This window comes from Emiliania huxleyi (genome assembly GCF_000372725.1).
Source record: "Emiliania huxleyi CCMP1516 unplaced genomic scaffold EMIHUscaffold_1, whole genome shotgun sequence".
Classification (NCBI taxonomy): domain Eukaryota; phylum Haptophyta; order Isochrysidales; family Noelaerhabdaceae; genus Emiliania; species Emiliania huxleyi.
Genome location: NW_005202428.1, coordinates 1,604,627 through 1,628,834, shown reverse-complemented (window position 1 = coordinate 1,628,834; position 24,208 = coordinate 1,604,627). Strand labels below are relative to the sequence as shown.

Genomic DNA, 24,208 nt, shown 5'->3' with positions numbered 1-24,208 from the left:
ACCCTAATAAGCACGGGGCACAGCGACCCCCTCCCACACAGACAAACACACACACACACACACACCGCCCGCCGCTGTCCGGCAGCTCAACAACGGCCGGCTCGCCATGTTTGGCGCCATCGGCATGCTCACGCACGCGTACATCACCGGCAAGGGACCGCTCGAGCTGCTCGACGCAGGCAACGGCGGCATCGTCTTTTGAGGCGTGGCTGCGTGCGGCAACACCTGCAGGGTTGGGCGTCTTGCGCTGGGGCCTGCCGGCGTCTTGCGCACCTTCCGGCCGATTTGGCATAGTGGGCGGCCCGCGCCTCGTCGACGTGGTAGGGGTCGGTTGTGTGTCTGTGGGCCGAAACGCTGCCTCTCCCTCTGGACGTCTCTGGGGATCTTGTGTTCTTCTTGCATTTTTGCTCCCGGCTAAGGGAGCAAGCAAGCCCACTCAACCCCAAGTACTCACCGTTCTTACAGTGGTGTAGCTTGTGCAGAGGCTGCAGCCTCTGCTGGGGCGGAATGCGCGGGGTTTTCGGCGCGATGCCCTCGGCGAGTACACGCTACTGCTGTGCCGCACGCTCTCCTGCGCGCGCGTGACGTGTGGGACGCGTGCGCTGCGCTCAAACGTCGCGATTTGGCGATAGGCGCTCGAGCCGGCGCACAGCGGGCGGGTGCGCCGCGCAGGGGGGGTCGGAGGGGTGCGAGAGGGGGCGTGGGTCGGGCGCGCACCGGCTGGCTCCGGGAGCGGCCGTCACGTCGAGGAGTGGGGCTGTCGGCGGCTCGAGCGCCGAGGCGAGCCGCTCTGCTGCGCCGCCGACAGCCCCTCTTCCGAGCCGGCGCGTGGAGGCGAGCCGCGGCCGGTGTCGCTGGTGCGGGGGCGGCGAGGGTTCATCGGCCGGCAGCGAGAGCGACCGTCATGAATCGCGCCACCAAGACCGCGCGGCACGTACGCGCACTTGCCGGCCTCGAGGCGCGCTCTCCTTGCGCGGCATGCCCTGTGTGTGTCAGCGCTTCGCCTCGGAGCCGCTCGACTGTACGAGAGTCGGGCTCCGGCCCTCGGTACCACGGCAGCGACGGCGTGCTCCCTTCCGGCCGCGACAGGCGCGAGGCGGGTGGCGGTGCGGCGGCTGCTGATGCTGCTGCCGCGCAGAGCTGTCGTGCACCCGAGAAGTGGCACACAGCTCGAAGGCGGCGTCGGCGACCGCCGCGCTGGCTCTCTCTCCTCGGCAGACGCCGCGTCGCTTCTCGACGGCGGCAGCTGCTTCGCCGCGAGAGTAGCGAGGCGACGCACGCGCCTCCGCTCTGCGGCAGCAGCCTCTAGCGAACGCGCCGGCATAGCGCCGGGCCGGGCGAGGGCGAGCCGAGAAACACGTTGTGACGGCCCTCGTGTGAATCGCTTATCCGGCGCTCGAGGAAATAACACGGTTCGGGCTTCAAGTTACTTCGAAACCTGTGACGGCGAAAGAAAACGGAGGAAAACGCGAGAAAAGACTAAGAGAAGGGCTATTGCTCAAACTCTCTCTGAGAAGAATAGGTGTGCTGCGCTGTAGCGGCGACAGGCGACGGCAAAAATGCAAGCCCCGCCCCTGGCCACTGTTTTAGAGAAACTCATCTCGCGGCGGCGACGGAGGTCTCGAGAAGCAATATTGCCACTGCACCGAGGAGCAACGACCAGATCGATGAATCGTGCCGGCGTCTCAGTCGTCTGTCAGTCCGAGTCGTGCGGAGAGAGTCCGGAGACTCAGAACGTGAGGCGCTCGTGTGTCAGAGAGCGATAACAAATGAGAAGTTGCGACGGTGTATCATTCACTTTATGCCACCGTTGCATATGCAACGGTGGCATAAAGTGAATGATGCAACGGTGGCATATAAAGTGTGAATGATACACCGTCTCGCAGAAGTGAGCAGCGGCCAGCGCACATGCATTCCTCAAAAAGCCGCGGCACATCAACACGCACACGACAAGCGCGGCCGCGCCGTAGTTTCTAGTAAGAAGGAACAACCGACACCGAACCGATCTATACCGCGTGTCACATGCCGATGCCCGGGGGCGATGTGTATAGCCGCGGGGCCCGGTCGACATTCGCTAGATACACGCGTGTGAACGAAGTAGCATCCGTCAGGCGAGAGTGCTGCCGCTGCCGACGACCTCCCGTTCATCTCCCCCGCGCTGCAGCCCCCTCACGAGAACGGGAGCTTGAAATCCCCCAGCGGGCCAGAGCGGTCTGCCGCGGCGGCGGCCTGCTCCGCCGCCCTCGCCTTGGCTGCCTGTGCCTTGCCGCGCGCCTGCTGCTCCATGATCTTGAGCTGGGCGACCTGGGCGCTCTTTGACTTGCTCAGCGTCCCTCCCGGCGCATTGTCGCGAATCGCCATCCACTGCTCGCGGATCTTCATTGCCTCGGCGTCGAAGTCCTTGTCCTTCGATCCGCCCATCGGCACGTCAATCTTGACCTCCTTGGCGGCGAGCTCGGGCGACTTTGTGCCGCTCTCGGCCAGCTTTGCGGCGGTGGCCGCCTTCGCCGCCTCGATCTTGGCCTTGGCGGCCGACTCTGCGATCATCGTGCTGGGAAAGATGCTCGAGTCTGCTGCCTGGACGCTCACCCTGCCGATGCTGGAGCCAGGCGTGGCGATGGCAGAGCCTGGCGGCGACCACAGCGGCACGCTTGGAATCAACAGGGCGACCGCAGTCGAGCACAGCGCCAGCATGTCGAGCGCGCAGCGAGATGAGTGCCGACACACACGACAAAGAATTCGCCTCGCAGATCATCCGGCCCGCTGGAGGCGCTTCTCAGCATGGGCCTGGTTCGACGCGGCGAAGGCATAATCACACCCTGGCCCTGCCCCTCACAAGCGTGCACACGTTGACCTCGCCCTCGTTCGCCTCAGGCCGTATATCCCGCGTCCGACGAGAGCTTCTTCGACAAGGTCGCGCTGGCCTTCTGCACGACCGCCGCGTCCATTGCCTTCCTTGCCCTCCGCGATGAGGCGAGCCCCGCCGCCTCAGAGCGGGCCGAGGCGACGGCCCGGTGCTGTGTGTGACACAAAAAGGGCGTCTGCTGAGCGCCGCCTCGCGTGGATAGGCCGAGATGCGGCTCGTTGCCAACGCTCTCGCGATGATGCAAGGCAGTGCGTGGTGCGGCGCCGTCAGCGGATTGATTGAATGTACACGCGTTGGAGTCTTCCTGCTCAGTGCGTGCCTTCCACCTCGTGCCTTCCACCTCGGCGTCGAGCTCGACGCCCATAACCAGGTGCTGGCGGCGCTGGCGGTCACCCTCGCCGTGTCTTTCTGGGTCTGCGCAGCGGTGCTTTCTGAGAGTGAGACGTGATCAGCGTGGCGCGACCGCCGCAGCGCGCAGGGTGGGGACGGTGAGGTGTATGCAGAGGGCCAGCAGCTGAAGGCGTAAGCGTGAGCGAGGAGCAAGGCGCGAGCGTGTGCGCGCGCGACCGGTCGACGCGCACGACGGTCCGAGAGGGATACATGTAGTCGCCAGTGCGAGAGGTGGCCCTCATGCGAAAAAGCCCGGAAGGCCCCCAACATTTTTGCTTCATTTTTAATTCGTCAATAAAGGAAAAGAACTTCCGTCTCTAGCCGCGAAACGGAGTCGTCGTTTCGATGTACGTACTTTTAGCTTACTGGGAGAGAAGGAAGGGGGTTCTCTCTCTCTCTCTCTCTCGATGTAGGTACACCCCGTGCAGCGCAAGACACTACAAATACTCGAGGGGGGGGTGCGGCGGCCCTCCCCCTCGCTGTGTCGGCACGAGCACCTGTGACTAGCGGCCGCTCTTGGTATAAACTGTCAGATTTCGGGGCCCTGCGTGGGTTGAAAAAAGAAAAAAGAATTTGGCGGATGCTACCGCCGAAGCGGCCCGCCGACTGTGATCTCAAGCAATAATGGACGACGATTGGGTGGAGGTCGCCTCGGGCACCGAGTCGCAGGCACCCGGACCATCGGTCGAAGCACCAGGCAATTCGCCAGCTAAATTCCCCGGACCGCCGGCTGAAGCACCGGGCGATCCGAAGGAAACCGCGCCACGGCCATCGAGGCACATCACGATTGGCATCTTTTCGGACGCCACAGCCTCACTGGCCTCGCACGTCAACCGGCTGAAGAGCGTTGCGAAGGCCATCTTTGCCATCGTGCAGGGCATGAAGGCGGCCGGGGATGACGGCCTCGTCGTCCACATCGTGATGGCGGCGATGCGAGATTGGTGCGACGCCGCGCACGTCTTCAGGGTGTACACGGAGGAGAAGGCGTCTATCCGTGCGGGGGCAATTCTGCCGATGGCGTACACGGGCGCCGCCGGGCAGGACGAGCACCTCCTCCGCACCCTCGACGCGATGGCGTCCGACTGCCAGGGTTGGGCTTCCTCACCGCCTCTCGCCACCCCTCGCCTCCTCTCTCCGTCATCCATCGCCGCTCTCACCGCCGCCGCCCCCTCTCTCGCCAAGGCGACCCGCCCGCGACCCACAATCCACCTTTGCCTTAGGCGGCGGCGACGCGCCGGAGGAGTACGGCGTCGGCATCGCCGCGATGAGAGACCTCATGCGTTCGCAGCGCGAGCGGCTGGGCGACCACCCGCAGTTCGCCATCTGCTGATTAACGGTTACGTGCTTGCTCATCAATAGGTGGTGAGTTGATAGGCGACCACCCGCAGTTCGCCATCTGCTGATTAACGGTTACGTGCTTGCTCATCAATAGGTGGTGAGTTGATAGGCGACCACCCGCAGTTCGCCATCTTCGTCGCCGACGACGCGCACCACGGCCTCACGGACTCGCCAGACGGCGCCTCGTCCCCTCGGCTGATCTCGGATAATCTCGGGGAGTGGTGAGGAGCAGGCCTCACGGACGCGCCAGCCGGGCTCCTGACCACAAGCGGCGCCCCTTACGACGCCTACCCGGCGGGGAGCGCGCACATGCCTGCGGAGGGCGGCAAGTACCCTCCGTCGGTGTACGAGTGCGCCTACGCCCCCAAGAATGCGGCCGGCCGGGGGCAGTGGCAGGGAGTCAACGCTCTCTCGACACTGGGCGAGCTGCTTAGCGAGCAGGCCCTGTCCTGACAGGCCTCCCTGCTGTACAGCTCTCTCGCCTCTCTCTCTTTAGGCGAAGCTGCTCGACGAGCAGGCAGTTCTTCTATCAGCAACGATGATTCTCCTATCATTGTTCTCTTAGGCGAGCTGCTCGACGAGCAGGCAGTTCTTCTATCAGCAACGATGAGTCTCTTATCATTGTTCTCTTAGGCGAGCTGCTCGACGAGCAGGCCCTCCGCCCTCCGAGCCAGAGAGCCTCTCTAGCTGGCCAGCCTGTCGAAGGGGGGCACTGGTTACCGAGACTCAACGAGAGGACGGGGAGGCGGCTCGCCGTCCGGTGAGTATTACTGGTCCTCATCGTCGATGTCTCAGGTCTTTGCCGTCTGGTGCGCCGTCGGCAACGCAGTGCGCGGCTGCGACACTTTCCTCACCGCGCTGGCGCTGCAAATGGAGGCCGAGAGCTCGCGCGCCGACGGCGCCCCGCGGCGCGGCTTCGTCTTCCGCTACAGCGGCACCGGCCAGGCGGCACGAGCAGAGCTGACGAGCCGAGGCTGATCCCCTCCCACTTGCACCTGCCCCTGCGCCTTGCCAGGCGGCGTCGGACGTGCCGACGCAGATCGCGACTCTCATCTGCCAGCACGTCAAGGGGCGGGAGCTTCCGAGGGTGGACTGCATCCGGCTGGGCGGAGGCTCGCTCGAGCAGGCGCTCAAGGCGAGGGCGGCAGAGGTGGGAGCTCGCGTGAGCGCGACCCTGGCGGCCGCGACGCCGCACTTCGCACCATTCCGGCGATCATCGCCCGAGATCGCCCGAGATCGCCCGAGATCGCCCGAGATCGCCCCGAGATCGCCCGAGGTTACTACGCGGCGCCATTTCTCCCCCTTCCGGCCCACCTCGGCCAAGAGTACCCCTAGAGTACCCCTAGAGCACAGTACCCGAGGTGCACCTGAGCTCCGCCGAGGTCACCTGCAGGCGCGCCTCGGGCGACGCCGACGCGGTTGCGGGGCGGCGCGAGGTGCTAGAAGCGGAAGATCTCCCCGTATCTCCCCATACCTCCCCCATCTCTCGAGCGGCAAGATGCGGAAGATACACCCGCGTGTATACACCCGCGTGCCCCGAGCAGCGCCCCCCTGCCAGATGTCTTCCTGAGCTGTGCTCGGCTGCACGCACCGTCCTCGTAGCCCCTGCCGCGGTGCTCGGGACACGACACTACGCGGCACGAGACCGTACTCCCACGAGACCGTTACTCCCGCCCTGACGCTCGTGTGCTCATCACGTTAGGCTCGAGCGGCTTGCGGTGCTGCCGACGCTCAGCCGCTCGAACAGCTTTTCTCTGTGCGAGCAGAGGTGGGTAAGCGACGGCTGCGGGGCACCTCTGCACACGCAGGCCGCCGTGAGTAGGTGCGAGCGGATGGCGGAGGGAGACCGCGCCTTCGCCGCCGCGTACCGCTCTCTCAAGCCGCTCCAATCCGGGCCTCCCCTCTCCTCCCCTTGACAACTTCGCGCCCATGTCGGGAACTCGTCGATCAATAGGCTGCTCCACCTCGGTCCCACCCTCTCCTCCCCGCTCGCGGCCTCTCCCTCCCTCCTGCTCCGCCGACCCGGAGCAACACTCGGGCAATCTCGGCTAATCTTGATTAATAGGCCCCACCCTCAACCTCCGCGCCGCCGACGCTGGCCAGGACCGCCTCTATTCTCCCCCCTCCCCCCCCCGTCCCCTCCCATCTCCCCTCCCCTCCCCCCTCCCCTCCCCTCCCCTCTCCCCTCCCCTCTCCCCTCCTCACCTGTCCTGTCTTGTGCAGGACCGCCTCCGTGCGCCTACAAGGCAGCGGCGGAGAGGAGAGGGACGGCCCCGCGAAGCGCGCGAAGAGCCTCGCGCCGCCCGCCGCCTCGCCGCCCGCCGCCTCGCCGCTCGCCCGCGAAGAGCCCGCTGCCCCCGCCTTCGGGGCTCGCTTCGGGGGCGTAGCGCCAGTCGTCGCGCCAGGCCCGCCGTCGTGCTGTCGCCGCCGTCGCGGGTTAGCAATCTCGGGTGATCTCGGGTGTTTGTTCCTTGATAGGCTCGCCGCGTGTGCCGTCGCCGCCTTCGCGGCGGCTGACGACACCCGGCGCGCTAGGCGGCGCCACCGGCGTCCGAGGCGACGTCGAGCACGGGCTCTTCACACGTGTCCCGCCGTGAACAGGCGCCGAGCCCCTCTCGCGCGTGCCTTCGGCGGAGATGCGGCAGCAGCGGATCGCCGCAACCATCACACGACAGCGGTCGATGTGAGGCCATTGTAGACTGGCCGCTAGCCCACATGTGCCGCCAGCCGCGCCGCGCTCCGGTCGGCAAATTCCCACACATGCCCGGGAAACATACGTTACGTCTTTACGTTTGGTATGGGCGAATACACGGATGCATCAGCAAAATAGAGAGACGATGAAAAAACGAGGGAGAAAAGGTTACATTTCTTTTTGCCGCACATTTCTTTTCTAGGAAGCGCCGCCGGCGCAGGCCAGCTGTAGCAGGCTCTCTCGCGTTGGGAGGATCGCTGGTACCACCACCCTCCGGCGCGGGCGGTCGCCGTAGCCCTTAAGAAGCCGGGCCAGTACGCCAGTGCGCCTCCTCGAGCATACATGCTCCCTACTGTCTTCGCGCTCCCAAGCCTACACACTCCGCCAACAGTGGTCTCGCACGCAGCGCATCAGCCTCCTGAGCCCACCTCTTCCTCGTCGTCCTCTCCACGGTCGCTGGTCCGCCCTCCCGACGAGCGGCTCACCGCACTCGCCGCAGCCCACCGAGACCTGCTCGCGATCCTCGGCACCGATGAGGCAGCCATCCGAGCGAGGGTGGCCGAGCGGAGGCACACGTCGAGCGCAGCGCGCCACCCGCGCTCAGGCCGCAGCCTCAGCGCCCGATTCTTCTCCAAGACCGTCCCCAACCACCTGCCCATCCGCGCGCACTTCCCCGGCCCTGGATGTGAGGTTACTGACTGCACTCCAAGTGCTCCAAGTGCCTCATGATGGACTGCGTTCTGTGATTTCTTACTTTCTTTCGGGACGTATCTATTCATTTATTTCTCTTCTTGCTTGGCGATCTTGGACTGTGGCGGTCTCCGCAATTCGCGCCAATCTTCCGCTCAACCTCTTGTGATCTGCTAACAACACTACTCGTAACTGGCGGGTTTTCTCAACTGAAAAAAGAAGACGGCTTTACAAAACACACACCTTCAAAGATAGAGAGTCTGTGTGGTGGGAGAGAAGCCCCACGCAATAAAACAGAAGTCCGACCACGCACACTATTCGCACACGCCTGCCGTCTCTCATCACCTCATACCCCTACACGGCGTCGTCAACGCCGTCGCTGCCCTGGGATTCGGGTGGAGCCGGCGCGTGCCGCCGAAAACCAAGGCGCCCGGGGCTGCAGCGTTGCGAACCGTCGCCCTTCTCGGCGGAATCCTTGCCCTCGGACCCCTTGCCATCGTAGACTAGCGGCACGTGGTCGAGACGCGGCGACGCCACCCGGTCGCGCCACTCCCTCAGCGACTGCATCTCGCGCACCAGCCACTCGACTTGCTCCACGAGCGCCTGGATCTGCGTGCCCCGCTCAGAGATGGGCGCGCTGTCCTCGCTCATCGGGGGGGTGGCCCCGAGGCGGCTGGTGACCGCTTCGATCGAGCTCTTGAGCCGCAGGTTCTCGCCCTGAAGCGAGTCGAGCCGCTCCAGGGCGAGGGCTCCCTTGCCGCCGCCGTCGATGATGACGGGCGCCACGCGCGTAGAGTCGACGCGACGGAGGTACTGCTTGCGGCCGAGCTTGATCTGGTTGCGCCGCGCCCGCCAAAACTCGGTGGTCGCGCACATCGATTTGACGGGCCAGCCCTGCCAGATGACGCCGGGCTCGATGTTGTCGCCTGGGAGCGCGCAGGTGTGCTCGAGGAGCCGCGCACCCTCCGCAAGCGCACCGCCCGCCATGAGGCGCGACCACGCGCGCATCGTCGCGCCGGGCCCAATCGTGATTTTGGAGAGCGCAAAGTTGCCCTTCGTGTTCGTGTGGCAGATGATGAAGCCGGCGTTGATGCACGCTCCATCGCCGATGGTCACGAGGTCCGGCTCAGTCATCATCGGGTCCGAGCCGGTCGGGAAGAGGCACACGTCCTTCCCGATCGAGCAGCCGAGCGCCTTGAAGTGCCAGACGAGGTAGGCGGAGCCGTGCAGGTAGGGTAGGAGCCCGCGCCGAAAGACTGTCGATGCGAGGTACATGTTCCACCGCATGCAGTAGGACGACTTGTCCCACGGATAGACGCCGGCGCGCCGCCGTCCGAGCAGCAGCCACTTTGCCAGCACCTCCAACAGGTACGCCAGCATCACCATCAGCAGGTGCACGCCGATGTAGACGCCGAGGAGCGCGGCCCAGTACTCTGAGAAGCCAAGCCACCGGCCCACTTCCTCAATCTCGCCGTAAAACTCTGCCGGCGGCAGAGGCTCGACCTCGTCGCCTGGGAAGGCTGGCGGCGGCGGCGACGACGGCGGCGGCGACGAGATTGGCGGCGGCGGCGACGGGGCCCACAGCACAGCTGGGTCGAGGCCGAGCGCTCTATCGCGCTTCCACACCAGCTCAAGCAGCAGCCAGGCGGCGACGATGTTGAACGCGCGGTAGACGGCCGCGGCCGCAATGCACAGCACGTTGAATGCGGCGAAGAGCGGCACGACGGTCCGGCGCACAAAGAACGAACCACAGCACCACGCCGCGGTGTTCTCGATGGCGCCGGCCGCGATGTTGGCCTCGTTGCGCGTCCCGTAGAAAGTGCGGCCAAAGGCCTTTGTCGTCCTCGCGTTGGCGCGTAGCCCCGGCCCACCCTCAACCAAAACTTCTGTCCCATTGCCAGCAGACCCGACCGTGATGCAGCCCGCGCCGAGCTGCGCGCCCTCGGGCGCGAGCGAGCCCGACCCGAGGCAGCCGTTGACGCCGAGCGTCACCCCCGGCAGCACGTAGCAGCGGTCCGCCACATTCGCGCCGCGCAAGAGGGCGACGGGGCGGCTGACCTCGGCGGTCGAGCAGGCGATGACCGAGCGTGAGCCAAAGACGACATCGTCCTCGATGGTGAGCAGGTCGTACTCGACAACGTCCACGCCGCTCCCGGGCCAAAAGATCCGCTTGCCACACTTCGCGCCGAGCAGCCGCATGAGGAGCGCGACGCCGCCCCAGTGGTTGCCGATGAGGGCTGGCACGCCGCACAGGCGGCCGTCGGGCAGCAGCTCGCGCATAAGCCAAAACTGGAGGTGGCTCCATCGTGTCCGGGGGCCGGCGACAAAGCGGCCGATTACGATCCTCTTCACCAGAATGATCGCAAAGAGCTCCACGAAGGGCAGCACGACGGCGCGCTGCACGCGCAGCAGCACGTAAAATGTGAGCCGCCGCGGCGAGGTGAACCACTCGATGGCTGCGCCCCATGTTGTTGGGTCCTCGCCGCGGTCCTGCACCATATAAAAGATGGTCGCGAGCGGGAGCGCGAGCGCGGCCACCTTGACAAAGAGGAGGGTGGGCAGACCGACGAGGAGCCAGAGGCGGGTGGACGGCGGCGGGAACGCAGCGCGGCAGTAGCGGCGATTGTTGCTGTCCGAGTCCTGTTGCTCGTGGCTCGAGGAGAGCGGGCCGAGGCAGACGCCGTCCGCAAGGCGCGCTCCGGGCGCGATGGTCGTCTTTGCGCCGACGACACAGTTGTCGCCAATCTCGATGGCGCTGAGCATGGCAGCTCCGGCGTCGACGCAAAAGGGCGAGACCGTGGCCTTGGAGTCGATGGCGACGCCGTCACCGATTATGACGAGGTCGTGCTCTGTCACTTCGGCGTCGTTGGCGATTGTGCAGTCGATGCCAATCTTGGCCCCGAGGAGACGGTGGTAGCGCACGCGCAGCCCGTTGCTCAAGCCGAAGAGGCCGAGACCGCAGAAGCGGACGGTCTGGTTCACGAACCACCAGCGAAGGTAGTACGAGCCCCACAGCCTCGAGCGGCCCGCGCGGTAGCGCCCAATCACCAACCACTTGACGGCGATCCCCACAAACGGCATGACCGTCTCGCGAGCAATGTGCACGACCAGCAGCGCGAGCAAGAAGGCAATGTAGCGTGGCAGGACACTACGGTGGGCCGGCACCTCGAAGTCCTCTGCGTCGTCGACATACTCCACACGCTGAAAGTCCTCGTAGCCCTCCCACGTGCTGATGAGAGAGCCGTCGGGGGGCGCGATCCACACATCGCTTTCGTCGTCCGTGGGCCGATACTCCTCGCGCACCCACTCTTCCGTCTCGAACAGCTGCTGTGGCGAGAGGTAGATGAACACCGGCGCCGGATCCATCATCGTGAGCCAGAGGGCGAGGAAGAGCGCCCACGATGCGAGGCGGCGGAGGGGGTGGAAGAAGAGGAGCGGGAGCGATTGGACAAAGAGAGGAAGAAACGAGTGCTGGCTGACGGGACGCTGCGGCTTCGGCGGCTTGGCTGGGGCACCGCTCGCGAGCATCTCGCTCTCCTCGTGCAGGCCGCCCCGCTCAGCGAGGTCGCTGGGGTCGCGGGGCGTCCCCCCCGCTCTCATGGTGGCGAAACGGGCGAGTCGTGCGAGCGGGCCATCCTTCTCGAGGTCGCTGCGAGGCTCCCGCGCAAGCGTCGCCATCTCGAGGTCCTTTTGCCGATGGTGCGTCTCGACCGCCTCGGCGATCTCGGCGATGGTGCGCAGCTTGAAGAGGGTCGTCCCGCTCATCGGCATACCGAGCTGGCTCTTCACCTCGCCGGCCAACGTGCCGGCAAGCAGTGACGAGCCGCCGGAGAAGAAGAAGTCTGCGTCCATCGACGTATCCTCCTCGCGCGTGCCGAGCACAGCGCACCAGAGCTTTTGTACGGCGCGCTCGCGGTCCGTCCTCGGCGCCACGTGCGAGTGGACGGGGCGCATCTCAGGCAGCAGCGCCTGGTTGACCGCGCCGTCGCTGCCGCGCACCAGCGCGTCTGTCGGCACGACCCTCGCTGGCACAAGGTACTCGTGCAAGCTGCCAGTGAGCGCGGCGAGAACCTGCTCCGCGTCCACCGTGGCGGGGCTGACGTAGCCCACAATTGCCCGCCGGCCGCCCTCCAGCTCGCGCTCACACACGTACGCGTCGTCCACGCCAGGGAGCGAGCGCATCGCCGCCTCTGCGTCGGGCAGGCGCACTTCAAGTGGCGCCGTCGGAATGGGCGCCTGGACGGGTGCGCCGGGCGGCACCATCTCTGCCTCAAAGAGCCGGCCTCGCTCGGGCGTCTCGTCCGAAATCTCAGGCAGCGCCATGCGCTTGTCGAGGCGCACGCGCATCGCCTTGCCCGTCGCGGTCTTTGGCAGGTCGCTCGCGTAGACGACCAGCTGCGGCCATTTGGAAGGGTGGAGCTCCAGGGCCGCGTGCGCCTGCAGCCCCTGCAGGCCGACGCGCGGCATGCCCGGCTCGGTGACGACGCACACACCGATCGTCTCTTGCAGCAGGGCGTGCGGCGTCGAGAAGGCTACGAGGCTCCTCACCCGCGGGTGGGACACGAGCGCATTCTCAATCTCGGACGGTGCGATGATCTCCCCGCCGCGGTTGATGACCTCCTTGGAGCGGCCCGTCACGTAGAGGTAGCCGTCCTCGTCGAGGTATCCGAGGTCGCCCGTCTTGAACCACGCCTTGCCGGGCCCGATGAAGTTCTTGGCGGTCTCCTCTGGGTTGTTCTCGTATGCGCGCATCACCGGGTGGCCCGAGACGCATATCTCGCCGACGGTGCCGCTCGGTGCCTCGTCGCCAGACGCGGCGTCGCGGATCGTGCAGCGTGGGCCCACGATCTGTCCCGAACTGCCGGGCCGGTCGAGGTTGTACCCGACGGGCGGCGACGAGATGGGCATGCACTCTGTCATCCCGTACGACGGCATGATGGAGCAGAACCCTCCCGCCGCCGCCGAGTAGGTGTCGCGCATCTCTTCGGCAATGGTCGGGAGAATCGGCCCCGCCGCGTTGGCGATGAAGCGGAGTGATATGCGTGGGCGCGGCGCGGGGAAGGCCTTGTACGCCTCGAGGATCATGGTGTGCATCGTCGGGCCCGCGTAATACCATGTGCAGCTGAAGTCGCTCGCGACCGTCCAGAAGAGCTTCGGCTCGAAGTACGGCATGCACACGACGGAGCCACCAGAGAGGATCGGCGCGAGCACATTTCGTGCGATGCCGCCGATGTGGAAGAGCGGCATTTGGTTGCAGCACACGTCTTTGGGGGTGAGCTGGCAGGCGGAAGCGATGGCGACCGCGCCGATCAGCAGGTCCTCGACGGTGTGTGGCACCACCTTTTTATTGCCTGTTGACCCGCTGGTGTGGAGCACCATTGCGCAGTCCTCCCTCTGCTGCGGCTGCCAGCGGCTGTCTTCTGGATCCAACTGCACCACGTCGCTCCTGCGATCCGCGATGTGGGCCTTCATCTGAAAGATGCCCGCGGTGGCCGGGTCGAGGGTGCACTCTATGACCACGAGCTCGAGCTCCTGCGCAGGGCGTGCGGAGTACGGAGTCACGGCACCCCTCCACGTGCTCTCGTCTCGGGCCGAGCGTGGGCGATACCTCGGCGACCGCGAGTATGCCGTCGTTGTCCTCACCGGCCGCGACCATGATCGCCTTTGCGCGCACATTCTCGAGCTCGGCCTTGATCTCCTGCGGAGTGTTGGCCGGGTTGAGCGGCGCGCTCGTGCAGTACGACAGCACTGCCACAAACGCCACTGCCAGCTCGGGACCGTTTGGGAAGAGGATCGCCACACGGTCGTTGCGGCCGACCCCGTAGTCGCTGAAACAGACCTCATCCGCCACGAAGCGGCGCAGCCGCGCGTGCGTGCACGCGGCTCGGCTCAGGTCCATGGAGCACACAGCAGGACGGTCGGTCTGCGGCAGGAGCTCGATCAGCGTGCGGAACGGGAGCTGCTCGAGCATCGAGTCAGCGTCGAGGCTGCCGTCCGCATCGCGACGCGAGGAGAAGGCGGCCAGTGCGGAAGATAGCGGCACGCCCGTGTCGTCGAGGGAGAGCATTGACGTTATGTCCCTTGCCGCCGTACCCGGAGTTGAAATGTGCAAATTGCGAAAGCCAGCGTTCGCTCGGATTAAGAAATTTCGACGAAACTCCCTCTTTTTTAGAAACTCCCTCTTTTTTAGGAATTTTACTTGCCGGGGGTGCGAACTGAGAATGAAATCCGCGCACTAGGGTCCCTTCTGAGTGTCTACCGAGTAATTTCCTAATCTCGCGCCTACCTAGCTGTCGCGGTGAACCTTCTTTTCTACCAGGCTAGGATTGAGAGCAGCACTGAGGGCCCAACAGGAGAATCGTGCTTTTTGGGTTGGGTTGGGTTGGTGGGCCTGGGTTGGGTTGTTCCGCGTAAGGTTGGGTCGTCGGCGAAGGGTGAGGTCTCGACCGCCGCCGCTCACGCCAGCGGACGGCCACCATCGGTGTTTTTGGCTTCGCCACCGTCCAAAGCGTGCGCAATGCGCTCGCCGGCATCGAGCGAGCACGCCTGTCCGACGAGTGGCTTGCTGTGTGGACGCCTTCTTGTGGCTCTCGCCGAGAGCGTTTTGCGTCCCGGTGGGTGGGAGAATATGTGATAGGAACGAGTGTATCGCTTTGACGGATCGACCGTGCTTGTTATCCACATCGATGTGACGCACACAGTGACACATCAGACGACACATATTCTCCCACCCGCCGGGACGCAAATAAATAGGGCACTCATGAGACGCCCGGAAAAAGAAAACAAAACGCCCAAACCAAGGGAGGGATGGGAGGACGGCACGCCGCCACAACACGCCCGAACACAGAGGCTCCCGGAAAAATCATATCCGCTTGGGCTTCCGCGCGCGCCGCAAGACGCTCAGCCGCAGCGCTCAACCGCAGAGACCGCTCTCGCTGCTTTGGTGATGTTTGCCGCCCTTGCCGACACCCTGCAGGGCGCTCCGTCGGCTCAGTTCGTCGAGGCCGAGGCCTGCACGCGCCACCTCGCCGCTGCGCCGGTAGACCTCCCGCTCCTCGCGACGCCGGTGGATCTCCCGCTCCGGGCAACAGACGCGGTTGCGTCGGACGTCGCGACGGCAGTATTACCGGTCGCGTCAGCAACAGTGGCGGCAGCAGCGGCGTCCGGCGAGGAGCCGGCCGCGCTTGGCACCGGGGAGCCAAAGTTGAAACGACTGAAACGCAAGGACATGGCTGCGATGGACGACGCCTCTCACTTGCGCCGCACGTGGTGCCTCAAGTGCAAGAGCGAGGGCAAGGCGAGCTTCGCCTTCAAGGGCTCGCTGTCTGACAAACGAAACGGCTTGCGTCATCACATGTCACAGGCAAGCTCGCTGCTCAGCCCACCCCACCACCCACCACCCCGCTCACCGCAACAGCCTTTGCACCTCGCTCACTGCAACCGCCGCGCCTCACCGCAATCGCCCTCGCAGGTTCACAAACTCAACATGAATCAGGCAAAGGAGAAGGGCTGGGCGGAAGCCTAGAGAGGGTCAGGGTCTATACCTGACCATAGGAGAGCGGAGTTCGCTAGGTACACGAGAAGTAGAGAGTGGTACTAGGAAGGACGCGGTAAAACGTGCGTGCAGACACGAACAATATCCGCAGTCGGTACGCATTTTACACACACACACCGCCAATGTTTCTTCGAGGCCTCGGGTCTCCTCCTCGAGCTCGACAGAGGTCCCTTGAACATTTATTAGGGGCCCCCTGGACGCGCTGCAGGAGCGCTGACCAGACCTTCCGGCATCCGGGCAAACACAATGATGATGAACACACACAGGCGTCCTCGACGCCCCGGCGTGTGCCGACCTCGGCAATCCTCGCCACGCCCGTGGCCCGGGCAGCCGTGGTTTAATGCTTTCGTCTTTAAGTGTGGAGTCATGGCAGGCCTACGGCACGCGGTGACGCGCTGTGCAGCCGCGCCGCAGATCGTGCATGCGCCCCCACGCATCCATTGATCTCCAACGGTATCGCTAATTCAACGTGTCTATTCAGTAGCTAGTTCCTGCACCAAATTGCGGAGGGAAGCTCGGAGGTGGACGTCGCGTGCAGGTTGCATGAGCTGAGCCAGACGCTCTGCCATAGCCTGATCCTGCTCTGCCGGCGCGGAAGTGGCCTTCTCCGACTCAGGCTGTTGTGCCTCTAGCCTGCTCTCGCCGTCGCTACAGAGTTCGTCATTGTCGCTGCCGCTCTCGCCCTCCACGTCGCTGCCTTCGCCCTCCTCCCCGCTCTCGTCGCTGGCGCTGCTCTCGCCGCTCTCGCCGCTCTCGTCTGAGCCACCCTCTTCGCTTTCCGCCTCGCTGACGCCTGCGAACGCGACACGGGCCTAAGAATTGATAAGGCGCTGCGAGCATCGAGAGAATGCGCACCACGCTGCGTGAGTTCGAGGCAGCGGTTGATGTGAGGTAAGGCTCCGAGCACAGTCTCATTGTTCGGCTCGTCGGTCAAAACTGGAGACGCCAAGCTGGAGCGTCAGGGCAGTGAGAGGCGCGAGAAGGGTGGAGGCCGCTGCGCACTCCGGAAAGCAAGAGCCTTAGCACGTTCGAGATCATGCGCTTGCAGCGCTGCCAAGAACTGCTTCAACGCGCCGAGCGGCACAGTCATGTCGCTCCGATAACGTTACTCGTACGTCTTCTGAAACTGGACGCAAAGAGTCAAAAGCAATCCGAATAAAATCCTCATCGCAAACCCCGTCAGCAGTTCACCCTCGGGTATGTTCATAAGATCCACATAATAAAAAATAAGGCTAGCTCAAAAAATAAGGTGCGGCGAGTGTGCGGGATGTCTGTGGGCCCGAGAGCGATATGCCATGTCCGCCTTGCGTTGTTTCATAACATCGAAGGCTAAGCTCAAAAATAAGGAAACGGCGAAGGACGAAGTGCCCGCCGCGCAGTCGAGTTGGCGGGTGCAGCGGAGGAGTCTGTAGCCCCGACCCGCGAGACAGTCCCAGAAGAGTATCGAGCTGTCTGCAGCAGCGCATGCTCAGCACTGACGCGATTCGTTTCCAGGGCGCCGAATCAGAAGTGAGACCGGAGCAAGAACCGCCGCTGATCTCACCGCCGCAGTCGCCACCAGCCACATGGTGCGCTCTCGATCCCTACATCTCTGTCGAACCTCTATCGGCGGGACAGACTCGTGTACACGTCAATCTTCGGCGGTGGCACCCCTTGGCAGCCCTGTCGTTGCAAACTAGCTTCCAAACTGCGCCCATTGGATGGAACGGAGCCCGGCTTACAGGAGCTCGATCAGGCAGCGCCCGCCTGGACTTTCTGCTGCCCGCCAATGCCTCTCCCAGCCATGGCTTTTACATTGATTTTGAGACGCAAGAGAGCTTCGTGCTTCCAAGGATACTGGACTGCGTGATACCTCCTGCCCCGCCACCCCCCTTCCGTCCACCTCCGCGCCCCCCGCCGCTCCCACCGCCTCCCTCACCTCTTCCACCACCGTCGCCACCACCCCCACCTCCCCTGTCGCCCGAGCCACAGCCACCTCCCGCCCCGCCGCCATGGCTGCCATCGCCAGCGCCACATCTGCCGGCGCAGTCCCTGTTCCTGTCGGCAAGTCCACCATCATTGCAACCACAACCGCCGGATCCGGCGTCGGCCTTGAGCAGCGTGTTCTCTCTGCTCCTGTCAGCACTTGCCTTTATCGCGGTACTGAGTGCCTTTCCCGTCGGCCGCTCCACCGCTCTTGGTCTCTTGCGTTTCATCACCGACCGCTGGAGGCGACCTACCCGTCATGCACCCGAGCTCAAGCTCCTGACGGCCTTGCCCGCTGTGGAGGAGCCTGACGAAATGGACGTCTTGATCGACGGGATTCTGACGAAGGATCCGGAGCTGAAGCGCTTTGCGACGGCTCGCCTGGTAGCGTAGGATGCGCTGTATAGTCGGCCGCAAAAGCGGTCTCGGGCCCACGAGCCACGTCCCAGAGCCAGCCACAGCCAGAGTCGCGCGCACACTGCGCTCCGCCTGCTCGTTTGAGAGCTGTCACGTGTCAGCAGGCCGCGCTCGAACCCGCTCGTGCTCTCGTCAGCACTGAGTGCACGCCAATGCACTAGCACAGGCGCGTCAACGCGAGTCAAAAAGTCAGGTGTGCGACTCTCTCCGACTCCGTTAAGCCGGCACATTTTTTTTTAGTACCATTTCTCCACATTGGATATTCTGTTTTAAGATCTCCTTGTGGGAACAGGGATCAGGGTCTGAGCTGCTTTGCCAGCACGCAGCAGCGCGAGCACTCCGCGCCCTCTTGAGTCTGCGAGGCGACCGAGTGCACCGTTCCTACCTCTGTCTCTCGACTAGTCGTCGCCGAGCTTCAGCACTCGCCGCAAGCTCGCCGCCGCCTCCGCCACCGCCGCGTCGGCTGAGCCCACCGCCGCCCTCAGCCCTCGCGCAACCTCGCCCACGCCGCCGAGCCTTTCCGCAGCGCCGGGCTGCAGCTCGGCGATGATTTGCAGCGCGGCGAGGCCCTCGCGCTGCGTGCCGGGCAGCCGCTCGCCACAGAGGTCGCCGAGAAGTTGGGGCAGCGAGACCTCGTCCTCCGGCCGCCCCGCCACCGACGCCGTCGCCTGCACACTGTACTCCTTCAGGCTGCTGCTCGACGCCGGCTCCACCACGGCGCGCGTCAGCGCCCGCACCGCGCCTCCGTGCAGCAGGCGGAAGCGCGAGGAGGGGCTGTCGGCGAGTGCGTGCAGCAGCGCGGCGACGCGCACTGCGACCGCGTCACCGAGGGCCAGCGCCAGCAGCGGCAGCAGCGCCGGCAGCACCCCATCCTTGAGCAGCCGCTGGGAGAGGTCGGGGGCCGCGTGCTTGCTCGCCGCAGAGAGAAGACGCAGCGCTAGCTCCGCCGTCTGCTTGGGCGTGGAGGGCGAGAGGAGAGGCAGGAGCGCCGACCCGAGCCCCTCACTCACCAGCGCGCGCGCCGCGCTCTCGCTCGCCGCGGCGCTCTCGGCAGCGAGAAGCATCGCCGGCGCCTCAGCACCGGCGGCGCGACCAATCAGCACGAGAGCGGTCGCGGCGGCGTCGTTGCCTTCAAGCGCCGCGACCGTCGCCTGGAGCGCGGCCGGGTCCACCTCGGACTCGGCGGCACCACTTTCGTTGACCGCCTTTTCAATCGCAGCGATCACCACCTCGCGCCGCTCCAGCAGCGCGTCCCGCTGCAGCCCAAGTCGCTCCTCGACGGCGTGACGCACATCCTTCGCAGTGAGCCCGCCGTCACCGGCGCGCTCGGAAAGCACCGCGCGCGTGGCGGAGAGGATGGCGTCGTCGTCCAGGGACACCGTCGTCATCATTCACGCGATTTCTTTTCGTTTTTTGGAAATACTAGTGGTTGACCTGCGGCGGACCCGCCTCTGTTGTTGCGGGCAGTGAGAGACGCAGGATCTGCACGCCAAAGTGGGCCCACTCCGCATTTTCATTTTGGTTTTGGGTTGTCGGAGATCATCCATCAGCACTCATAAGTCAGTCAAAGCAGTCGTGGCACGTGAGCAGAGTCGCTGCATGCAACGGCGCCGCCACACGCTCCGGACGACCGACACACCGACACCACGCACAATGGTAGGCCATCGCGCACGATCGGCCATCGCACCCACCGCAAACACCTCGCCGCACAGATGGGGGGGGAGGCATAATCCCACACACACCGGAGCAGCGCAGACACCTTACACGTCAGCGCTCGCTCGATGTGGCCGGCGCTCTCCCCTCTCCTATCGCCTTTTCAACGGCGGCGTGCGGCCACGCGCCGCGCCGAGCCGGTCTCGGCGGGAGACCTCGGAGCCGCACGCGATGCGGGCATGCGCGATGGCTCCGTTGGCTCCGTGCCTAAGGCAGATAGATTAGGGTGTGAGCTGCGGCAGCCACCGTTTCTGTACCTCGATCACGTGCAGGCCGTCGGAGGCCGCGCTGGATGGCCCAGGGCCGGCGGCGGTGAAGGCGTCCGTCGATGAAGGGATGTCGTCGAGGGAGCCATCGTCCTACGCGGCCGGTGCACCGGTCCAGTTGTCGGAGTTCGAGATCGCCGTCGACTTGGAGAGTTCGGCCCGTTGACGAACTCACGGAATGTGAGCGACTTGGTGCACGCTGATAGTCGAGCATCATGGCTCGCACCTCATCCTGAGCGCAAGGAACTCGCCCAGGGGCCAGCTGTTGGCGTCGCCGTTTTGATCGAGCTGCATCCACTGCATGGTTTCGTAGTCAAGCGTAAACACCCAGGAGTTGGTGCCTGGGTGACTTGCTGATGAGAGCGCCTTCCAGGCGGGTAGTCGTGCCCCTCACCTAAGTGACCTGCGGCGGTACCCGCCTCTCTGTTGTTCGGGCAGTGAGAGACGCAGGATCTGCGGCACGCCAAAGTGGGCACTCCGCATTTGCATTTTTGTTTTGGGTTGTCGGAGATCATCCATCAGCACTCATGTCTCATCAGTCAGTCACGTCAGTCAAAGCAGTCGTGGCACGTGGAGCAGTCGCTGCATGCAACGACGCCGCCACACGCTCCGGACGACCCCGACACACCGACACACCACGCACAAAGGGAGGCTATCGCGCACGATCGGGCATCGCGCCGCAAACACCTCGCCGCACAGATGGGGGGGGGGGCAGAATCACACACACATACACCGGAGCAGCACAGACACCTTACACGCCCGCGCTCGCTCGATGTGGCCGGCGCTCTCCCCTCGGTCCTATCGCCTTTTCAACGGCGGCGTGCGGCCACGCGCCGCGCCGAGCCGGTCTCGGCGGGAGACCTCGGAGCCGCACGCGATGCGGGCATGCGCGATGGCTCAGTTGGCTCCGTGCCTAAGGCAGATCGATTAGGGTGTGAGCTGTGGCAGCCACCGTTTCTGTACCCGCTCGATCACGTGCAGGCCGTCGGAGGCCGCGCTGGATGGCCCAGGGCCGGCGGCGGTGAAGGCGTCCGTCGATGAAGGGATGTCGTCGAGGGAGCCATCGTCCTCCGTGGCTGGTGCACCGGTCCAGTTGTTGGAGTTCGAGATCGCCGTCGAATTGGAGACGTTCGGCCCGTTGACGAACTCACGGAATGTGAGTGACTTGGTGCACGCTCGGTCGAGCATCATGGCTCGCACCTCATCCTGGGCAAGGAACTCGCCCAGGGACCAGCTGTTGGCGTCGCCGTTTTGATCGAGCTGCATCCACTGCATGGTTTCGTAGCCAAGCGTAAACGCCCAGGAGTTGGTGCCTGGGTGACTTGCTGAGAGCGCCTTCCAGGCGGGTAGTCGTGCCCCTCACCTAAGGTCAGACGGCGGCGTCAGAGAGGGGGGAGGGGCGCGAAGCGTGAACATGGAGGCAAGCAGGTGGTTGCTGCACCTGGCCAAAGCCGGCGACCTCAAAGTTGTCGTAGCTTGTGCGGATATCGCTGAGCGTGAGAGGGACCGGATCGATCCGGGGTGAGAGCGTAGTGGAGACCGTCGTTGACCGTCCGCACGATGAGCGCAGGCCCGCAGCCAGATTTCCAGGGCAGATCGCCGACGAAGGCGTCGATCACGCACTCGGTGCGGGCGGCATGCTGATGGTAGGTCGGCATTTGCTGAAGGTAGGTCGGCATGCCGGGACGGTTTGCAATTGACTTGCTGATGAGAGCGCCTTCCAGGCGGGTAGTCGTGCCCCTCACCTAAGGTCATACGGCGGCGTCAGAAGGGGGGGAGGGGCGCGAAGCGTGAACATGGAGGCAAGCAGGTGTGGTGGCTGCACCTGGCCAAAGCCGACGACCTCAAAGTTGTCGTAGGTTGTGCGGGTATTGCTGAGCGTGAGAGGGACCGGATCGGCAGCAGCGCGGGCGGCAGCGGCCGGAGAGGCCGGAGAGCCGTCCGACGGAGGCCGGTCGTGCATCGGCCCGTCGGCCGTAGGGGCCGTGGGGGGCGGCATCCATCGCTGCGGGTCGCTGCGGGGTGCGGGCCGACGATTGTGGACTGATCGATCGTCGGCGGGCGGATTTCGGCTGGGACGTTCTACGGTTAAACCAAGAGCGTCGGCGCCGACACGAGAGACTTATAAGGGTGGAAATAATAGAAGCCGTGTTTGTCGTTCCTTGAGAGAGAGAGAATTCTTGATACGAAACCACGACGACACACACCAGTCGACTCGCATCGGTTGCCTCCATGAACGGCGGAGCTATTCTCGCGCCCACACCACACCTGGCTCCAACGTGGACACGCCCATAGCTGGGGACACTACTAGGTCACGCATGGCATCACAGAAGTTTTATCTCTGGGCCCCGAAAGGCATCTCTAGCAGTGTCGTTACACATGCCCCCTCCCCTCCTGGGCGCATGCGCCTCACGTCTCGCCAGAGCATAAGCCCTTGGTGTGTGGCGAGACGAGTTTTTCGCCATCGCAGCGAGCAGCAAGCCGCCCGCCGCAAACAGCCGGAGGCCTCGCCGCGGCACTGGCTGCGCCGCGGTCCCGCACCCGTCGACGCAGCTCCCCCCGCGGAAGACCGCGCGTAGCGACGCCTTGACGATCGAGATGAGCGCGCTCGAGGCTCGCCCACCTACTGCCCCTGAGAGTTGGTTATGAGTGGGCTCGGCTCCCCCCCTTGGGATCGAAGCTTCCACGACCTCACACCCAACACCACAGGTGGGATCAGAGAGAGACTCCGCACCGGACACCGCCCGGGCACAGACTCCCTACCCATCGGATCGCGCAGGGCCCCCTCGGAGCAGCCCACACACAATCACGCATCGGCAGAATTAGTGCCTGAGTCAGGCAGACAGCACACAGACAAGGAGAGGAGAGAGAGGAGAGAGAGAGAGAGGAGAGAGAGGAGAGGGGAGAGGGTGAGGGTGTGTGCACACGTGTGGAGAGGGAGGGTGTCTGTGGTGGGCTGTAGTCATACTACGTGGTTAAAACCACGCGCCCCTCAGGAGCTTAAGGTAGAGTGGAGCGTCCCAGACGCCTCGGTGCCTCCCACCGGGTGAGACCATCCGGATCTACCGGGCGCGCCTCCGGCGGGCCCGTCCCCGCGATGGCCCACGGTCCTCCGTCGCCTGGTTGAACCCCCTGCCTCCCGGTTGACCCCCCGGTCCCCGTACACGACCATGAAATAAACTCAAAGTCCACCACAGCCACCAGCCTCCACCTCCACCCGCGAGCCGCCACCGCCGCCGCCCGCGACGCCGCCCGCCACGTCAGATAGCCGCGACGCGCGCATCGAGTCGCGTCGGAGAGCCGCGCCGCACCAGCAGCAGCATCTGCACCGCCAGCAGCAGCAGCAGCAGCACCACCACCACCACCCGAGAGAGAAGCGCACCTGCCTGACGCCGCCCGCCGCGTCAGACGCTCGCGACGCGCGCGTCGAGCCCAGTCGCACAGCCGCGCCGCGCCAGCAGCAGCATCGGCACCAGCAGCAGCAGCACCACCACCACCAACAGCAACAGAGGCAGGCAGTGCAGGCGCAGAGGCGCTCGCAGAGCGGCGCTCAGCGCCGCGCACGCCACGCTGCGGACCGTCGGACGAGCGCACCGTACGTCGGCGGCGAGCCGCGTCGCCAGCCGTCTCGCGAGAGAGCGGCGCCGCCGCGTGCGCGCAGCAGCCGCCGCGGCAGAGGCGAGCCGCGGCGACGTCCGCACTAACGGATAACGGCCATTGCTCTCTCTCTCTCTCTCTCTCTCTTGTCGTTCCTTTTGTTCCCTTCCAGAATAAAGAAACACATCGGCGTCGGCCCAGACTCTGCTCGCTGTGCATGAACTGCCCCTGCGCCGTCGTCGGCTGGAAGCGGCCCAGCCCCGGCGCCTTCAGCCGCGTCGCGGTCGCGGCAGCTGCGCCGCCGCTGCCGCCGCCTCCGCCGCCGCCGCCGCCGCCGGGCGAGCGCATCGCTTGGTGCGGGACGCGGCTCGAGCGCACCAGCGGCATCTGCAGCGGCTGCTTTGAGGAGGTGCGTGAGGCGACCGTGCTCTCCGACGGAGAGCAGCTCTGCGAGTACTGCGCGGGCGACGTCTTTGCGGGCGCCGAGCAGCTCGGAGGCCGCGTGCCGCCGCACCGGCCACGCGTCACACTCCTCGCGCCGGAGGACGACGACGGCTACCTGCGTGGCGACGCCCTCCCGCCCTCCCTGCGCGGACGGCCTCGCCAGCTGCTGAGCAAGCTGCGCGCCGGAGATGCAGGTGCCTCCCGAGAAGCGTCCACTGCCGCCGACGCCCTCCCCTCCCCGGCCTCGCCCGCCTGACTCCTGCCCTCCCCACCCC

At 65.2% G+C, this 24,208-nt stretch overlaps 6 protein-coding genes across 6 annotated transcripts in view; 3 read left to right on the top strand and 3 right to left on the bottom strand.

Moving 5' to 3' along the window:
* Nucleotides 1-202, top strand: part of Lhcf55 (light harvesting protein) — a gene marked incomplete at its 3' end in the record, with an annotated part of 1,262 nt that extends 1,060 nt beyond the window's left edge. Inside the window, exon 4 of the mRNA XM_005794199.1 lies at nucleotides 42-202. Coding sequence (XP_005794256.1) covers nucleotides 42-202 — 161 coding nt within the window. The remainder of the gene's footprint in view (nucleotides 1-41) is intronic.
* Nucleotides 203-608: 406 nt separating this feature from the next.
* On the bottom strand, nucleotides 609-1,585 carry EMIHUDRAFT_349256 (Hypothetical protein; the record flags this gene model as incomplete). Its single annotated transcript, XM_005794198.1, has 2 exons — nucleotides 609-854; nucleotides 1,523-1,585. A coding segment is annotated over one exon (246 nt), but the record flags the coding sequence as incomplete, so codon positions are not given.
* Nucleotides 1,586-1,949: 364 nt separating this feature from the next.
* EMIHUDRAFT_431823 (hypothetical protein) lies at nucleotides 1,950-2,724 on the bottom strand. The gene has a single exon (XM_005794197.1). The coding sequence runs from the start codon at nucleotides 2,692-2,694 to the stop codon at nucleotides 2,170-2,172; it is 525 nt and encodes a 174-aa protein (XP_005794254.1). The 5' UTR covers nucleotides 2,695-2,724; the 3' UTR covers nucleotides 1,950-2,169.
* Nucleotides 2,725-3,880: 1,156 nt separating this feature from the next.
* Nucleotides 3,881-7,281, top strand: EMIHUDRAFT_95043 (hypothetical protein; the record flags this gene model as incomplete). The annotated part of the gene is made up of 8 exons (XM_005794196.1): nucleotides 3,881-4,346; nucleotides 4,616-4,618; nucleotides 4,689-4,815; nucleotides 5,228-5,354; nucleotides 5,390-5,422; nucleotides 5,610-5,744; nucleotides 6,818-6,827; nucleotides 7,196-7,281. The coding sequence occupies 8 exons, from the start codon at nucleotides 3,881-3,883 to the stop codon at nucleotides 7,279-7,281; spliced, it is 987 nt and encodes a 328-aa protein (XP_005794253.1).
* Nucleotides 7,282-8,330: 1,049 nt separating this feature from the next.
* On the bottom strand, nucleotides 8,331-14,043 carry EMIHUDRAFT_194364 (acyl-CoA synthetase; the record flags this gene model as incomplete). Its single annotated transcript, XM_005794195.1, has 3 exons — nucleotides 8,331-9,479; nucleotides 9,564-13,508; nucleotides 13,585-14,043. 3 exons carry the CDS (start codon nucleotides 14,041-14,043, stop codon nucleotides 8,331-8,333), a joined length of 5,553 nt encoding a protein of 1,850 aa, XP_005794252.1.
* A 739-nt stretch (nucleotides 14,044-14,782) lies between these two features.
* EMIHUDRAFT_431817 (hypothetical protein) lies at nucleotides 14,783-15,997 on the top strand. The gene has a single exon (XM_005794194.1). It carries the CDS (start codon nucleotides 14,923-14,925, stop codon nucleotides 15,499-15,501), a length of 579 nt encoding a protein of 192 aa, XP_005794251.1. The 5' UTR covers nucleotides 14,783-14,922; the 3' UTR covers nucleotides 15,502-15,997.
* Nucleotides 15,998-24,208: the final 8,211 nt, after the last annotated feature.

Bases quoted from the DNA above. Each gene is read 5' to 3' on its own strand.
- EMIHUDRAFT_431823 (XM_005794197.1), bottom strand. From the start codon at position 2,694: ATGCTGGCGCTGTGCTCGACTGCGGTCGCCCTGTTGATTCCAAGCGTG.
- EMIHUDRAFT_431817 (XM_005794194.1), top strand. From the start codon at position 14,923: ATGTTTGCCGCCCTTGCCGACACCCTGCAGGGCGCTCCGTCGGCTCAG.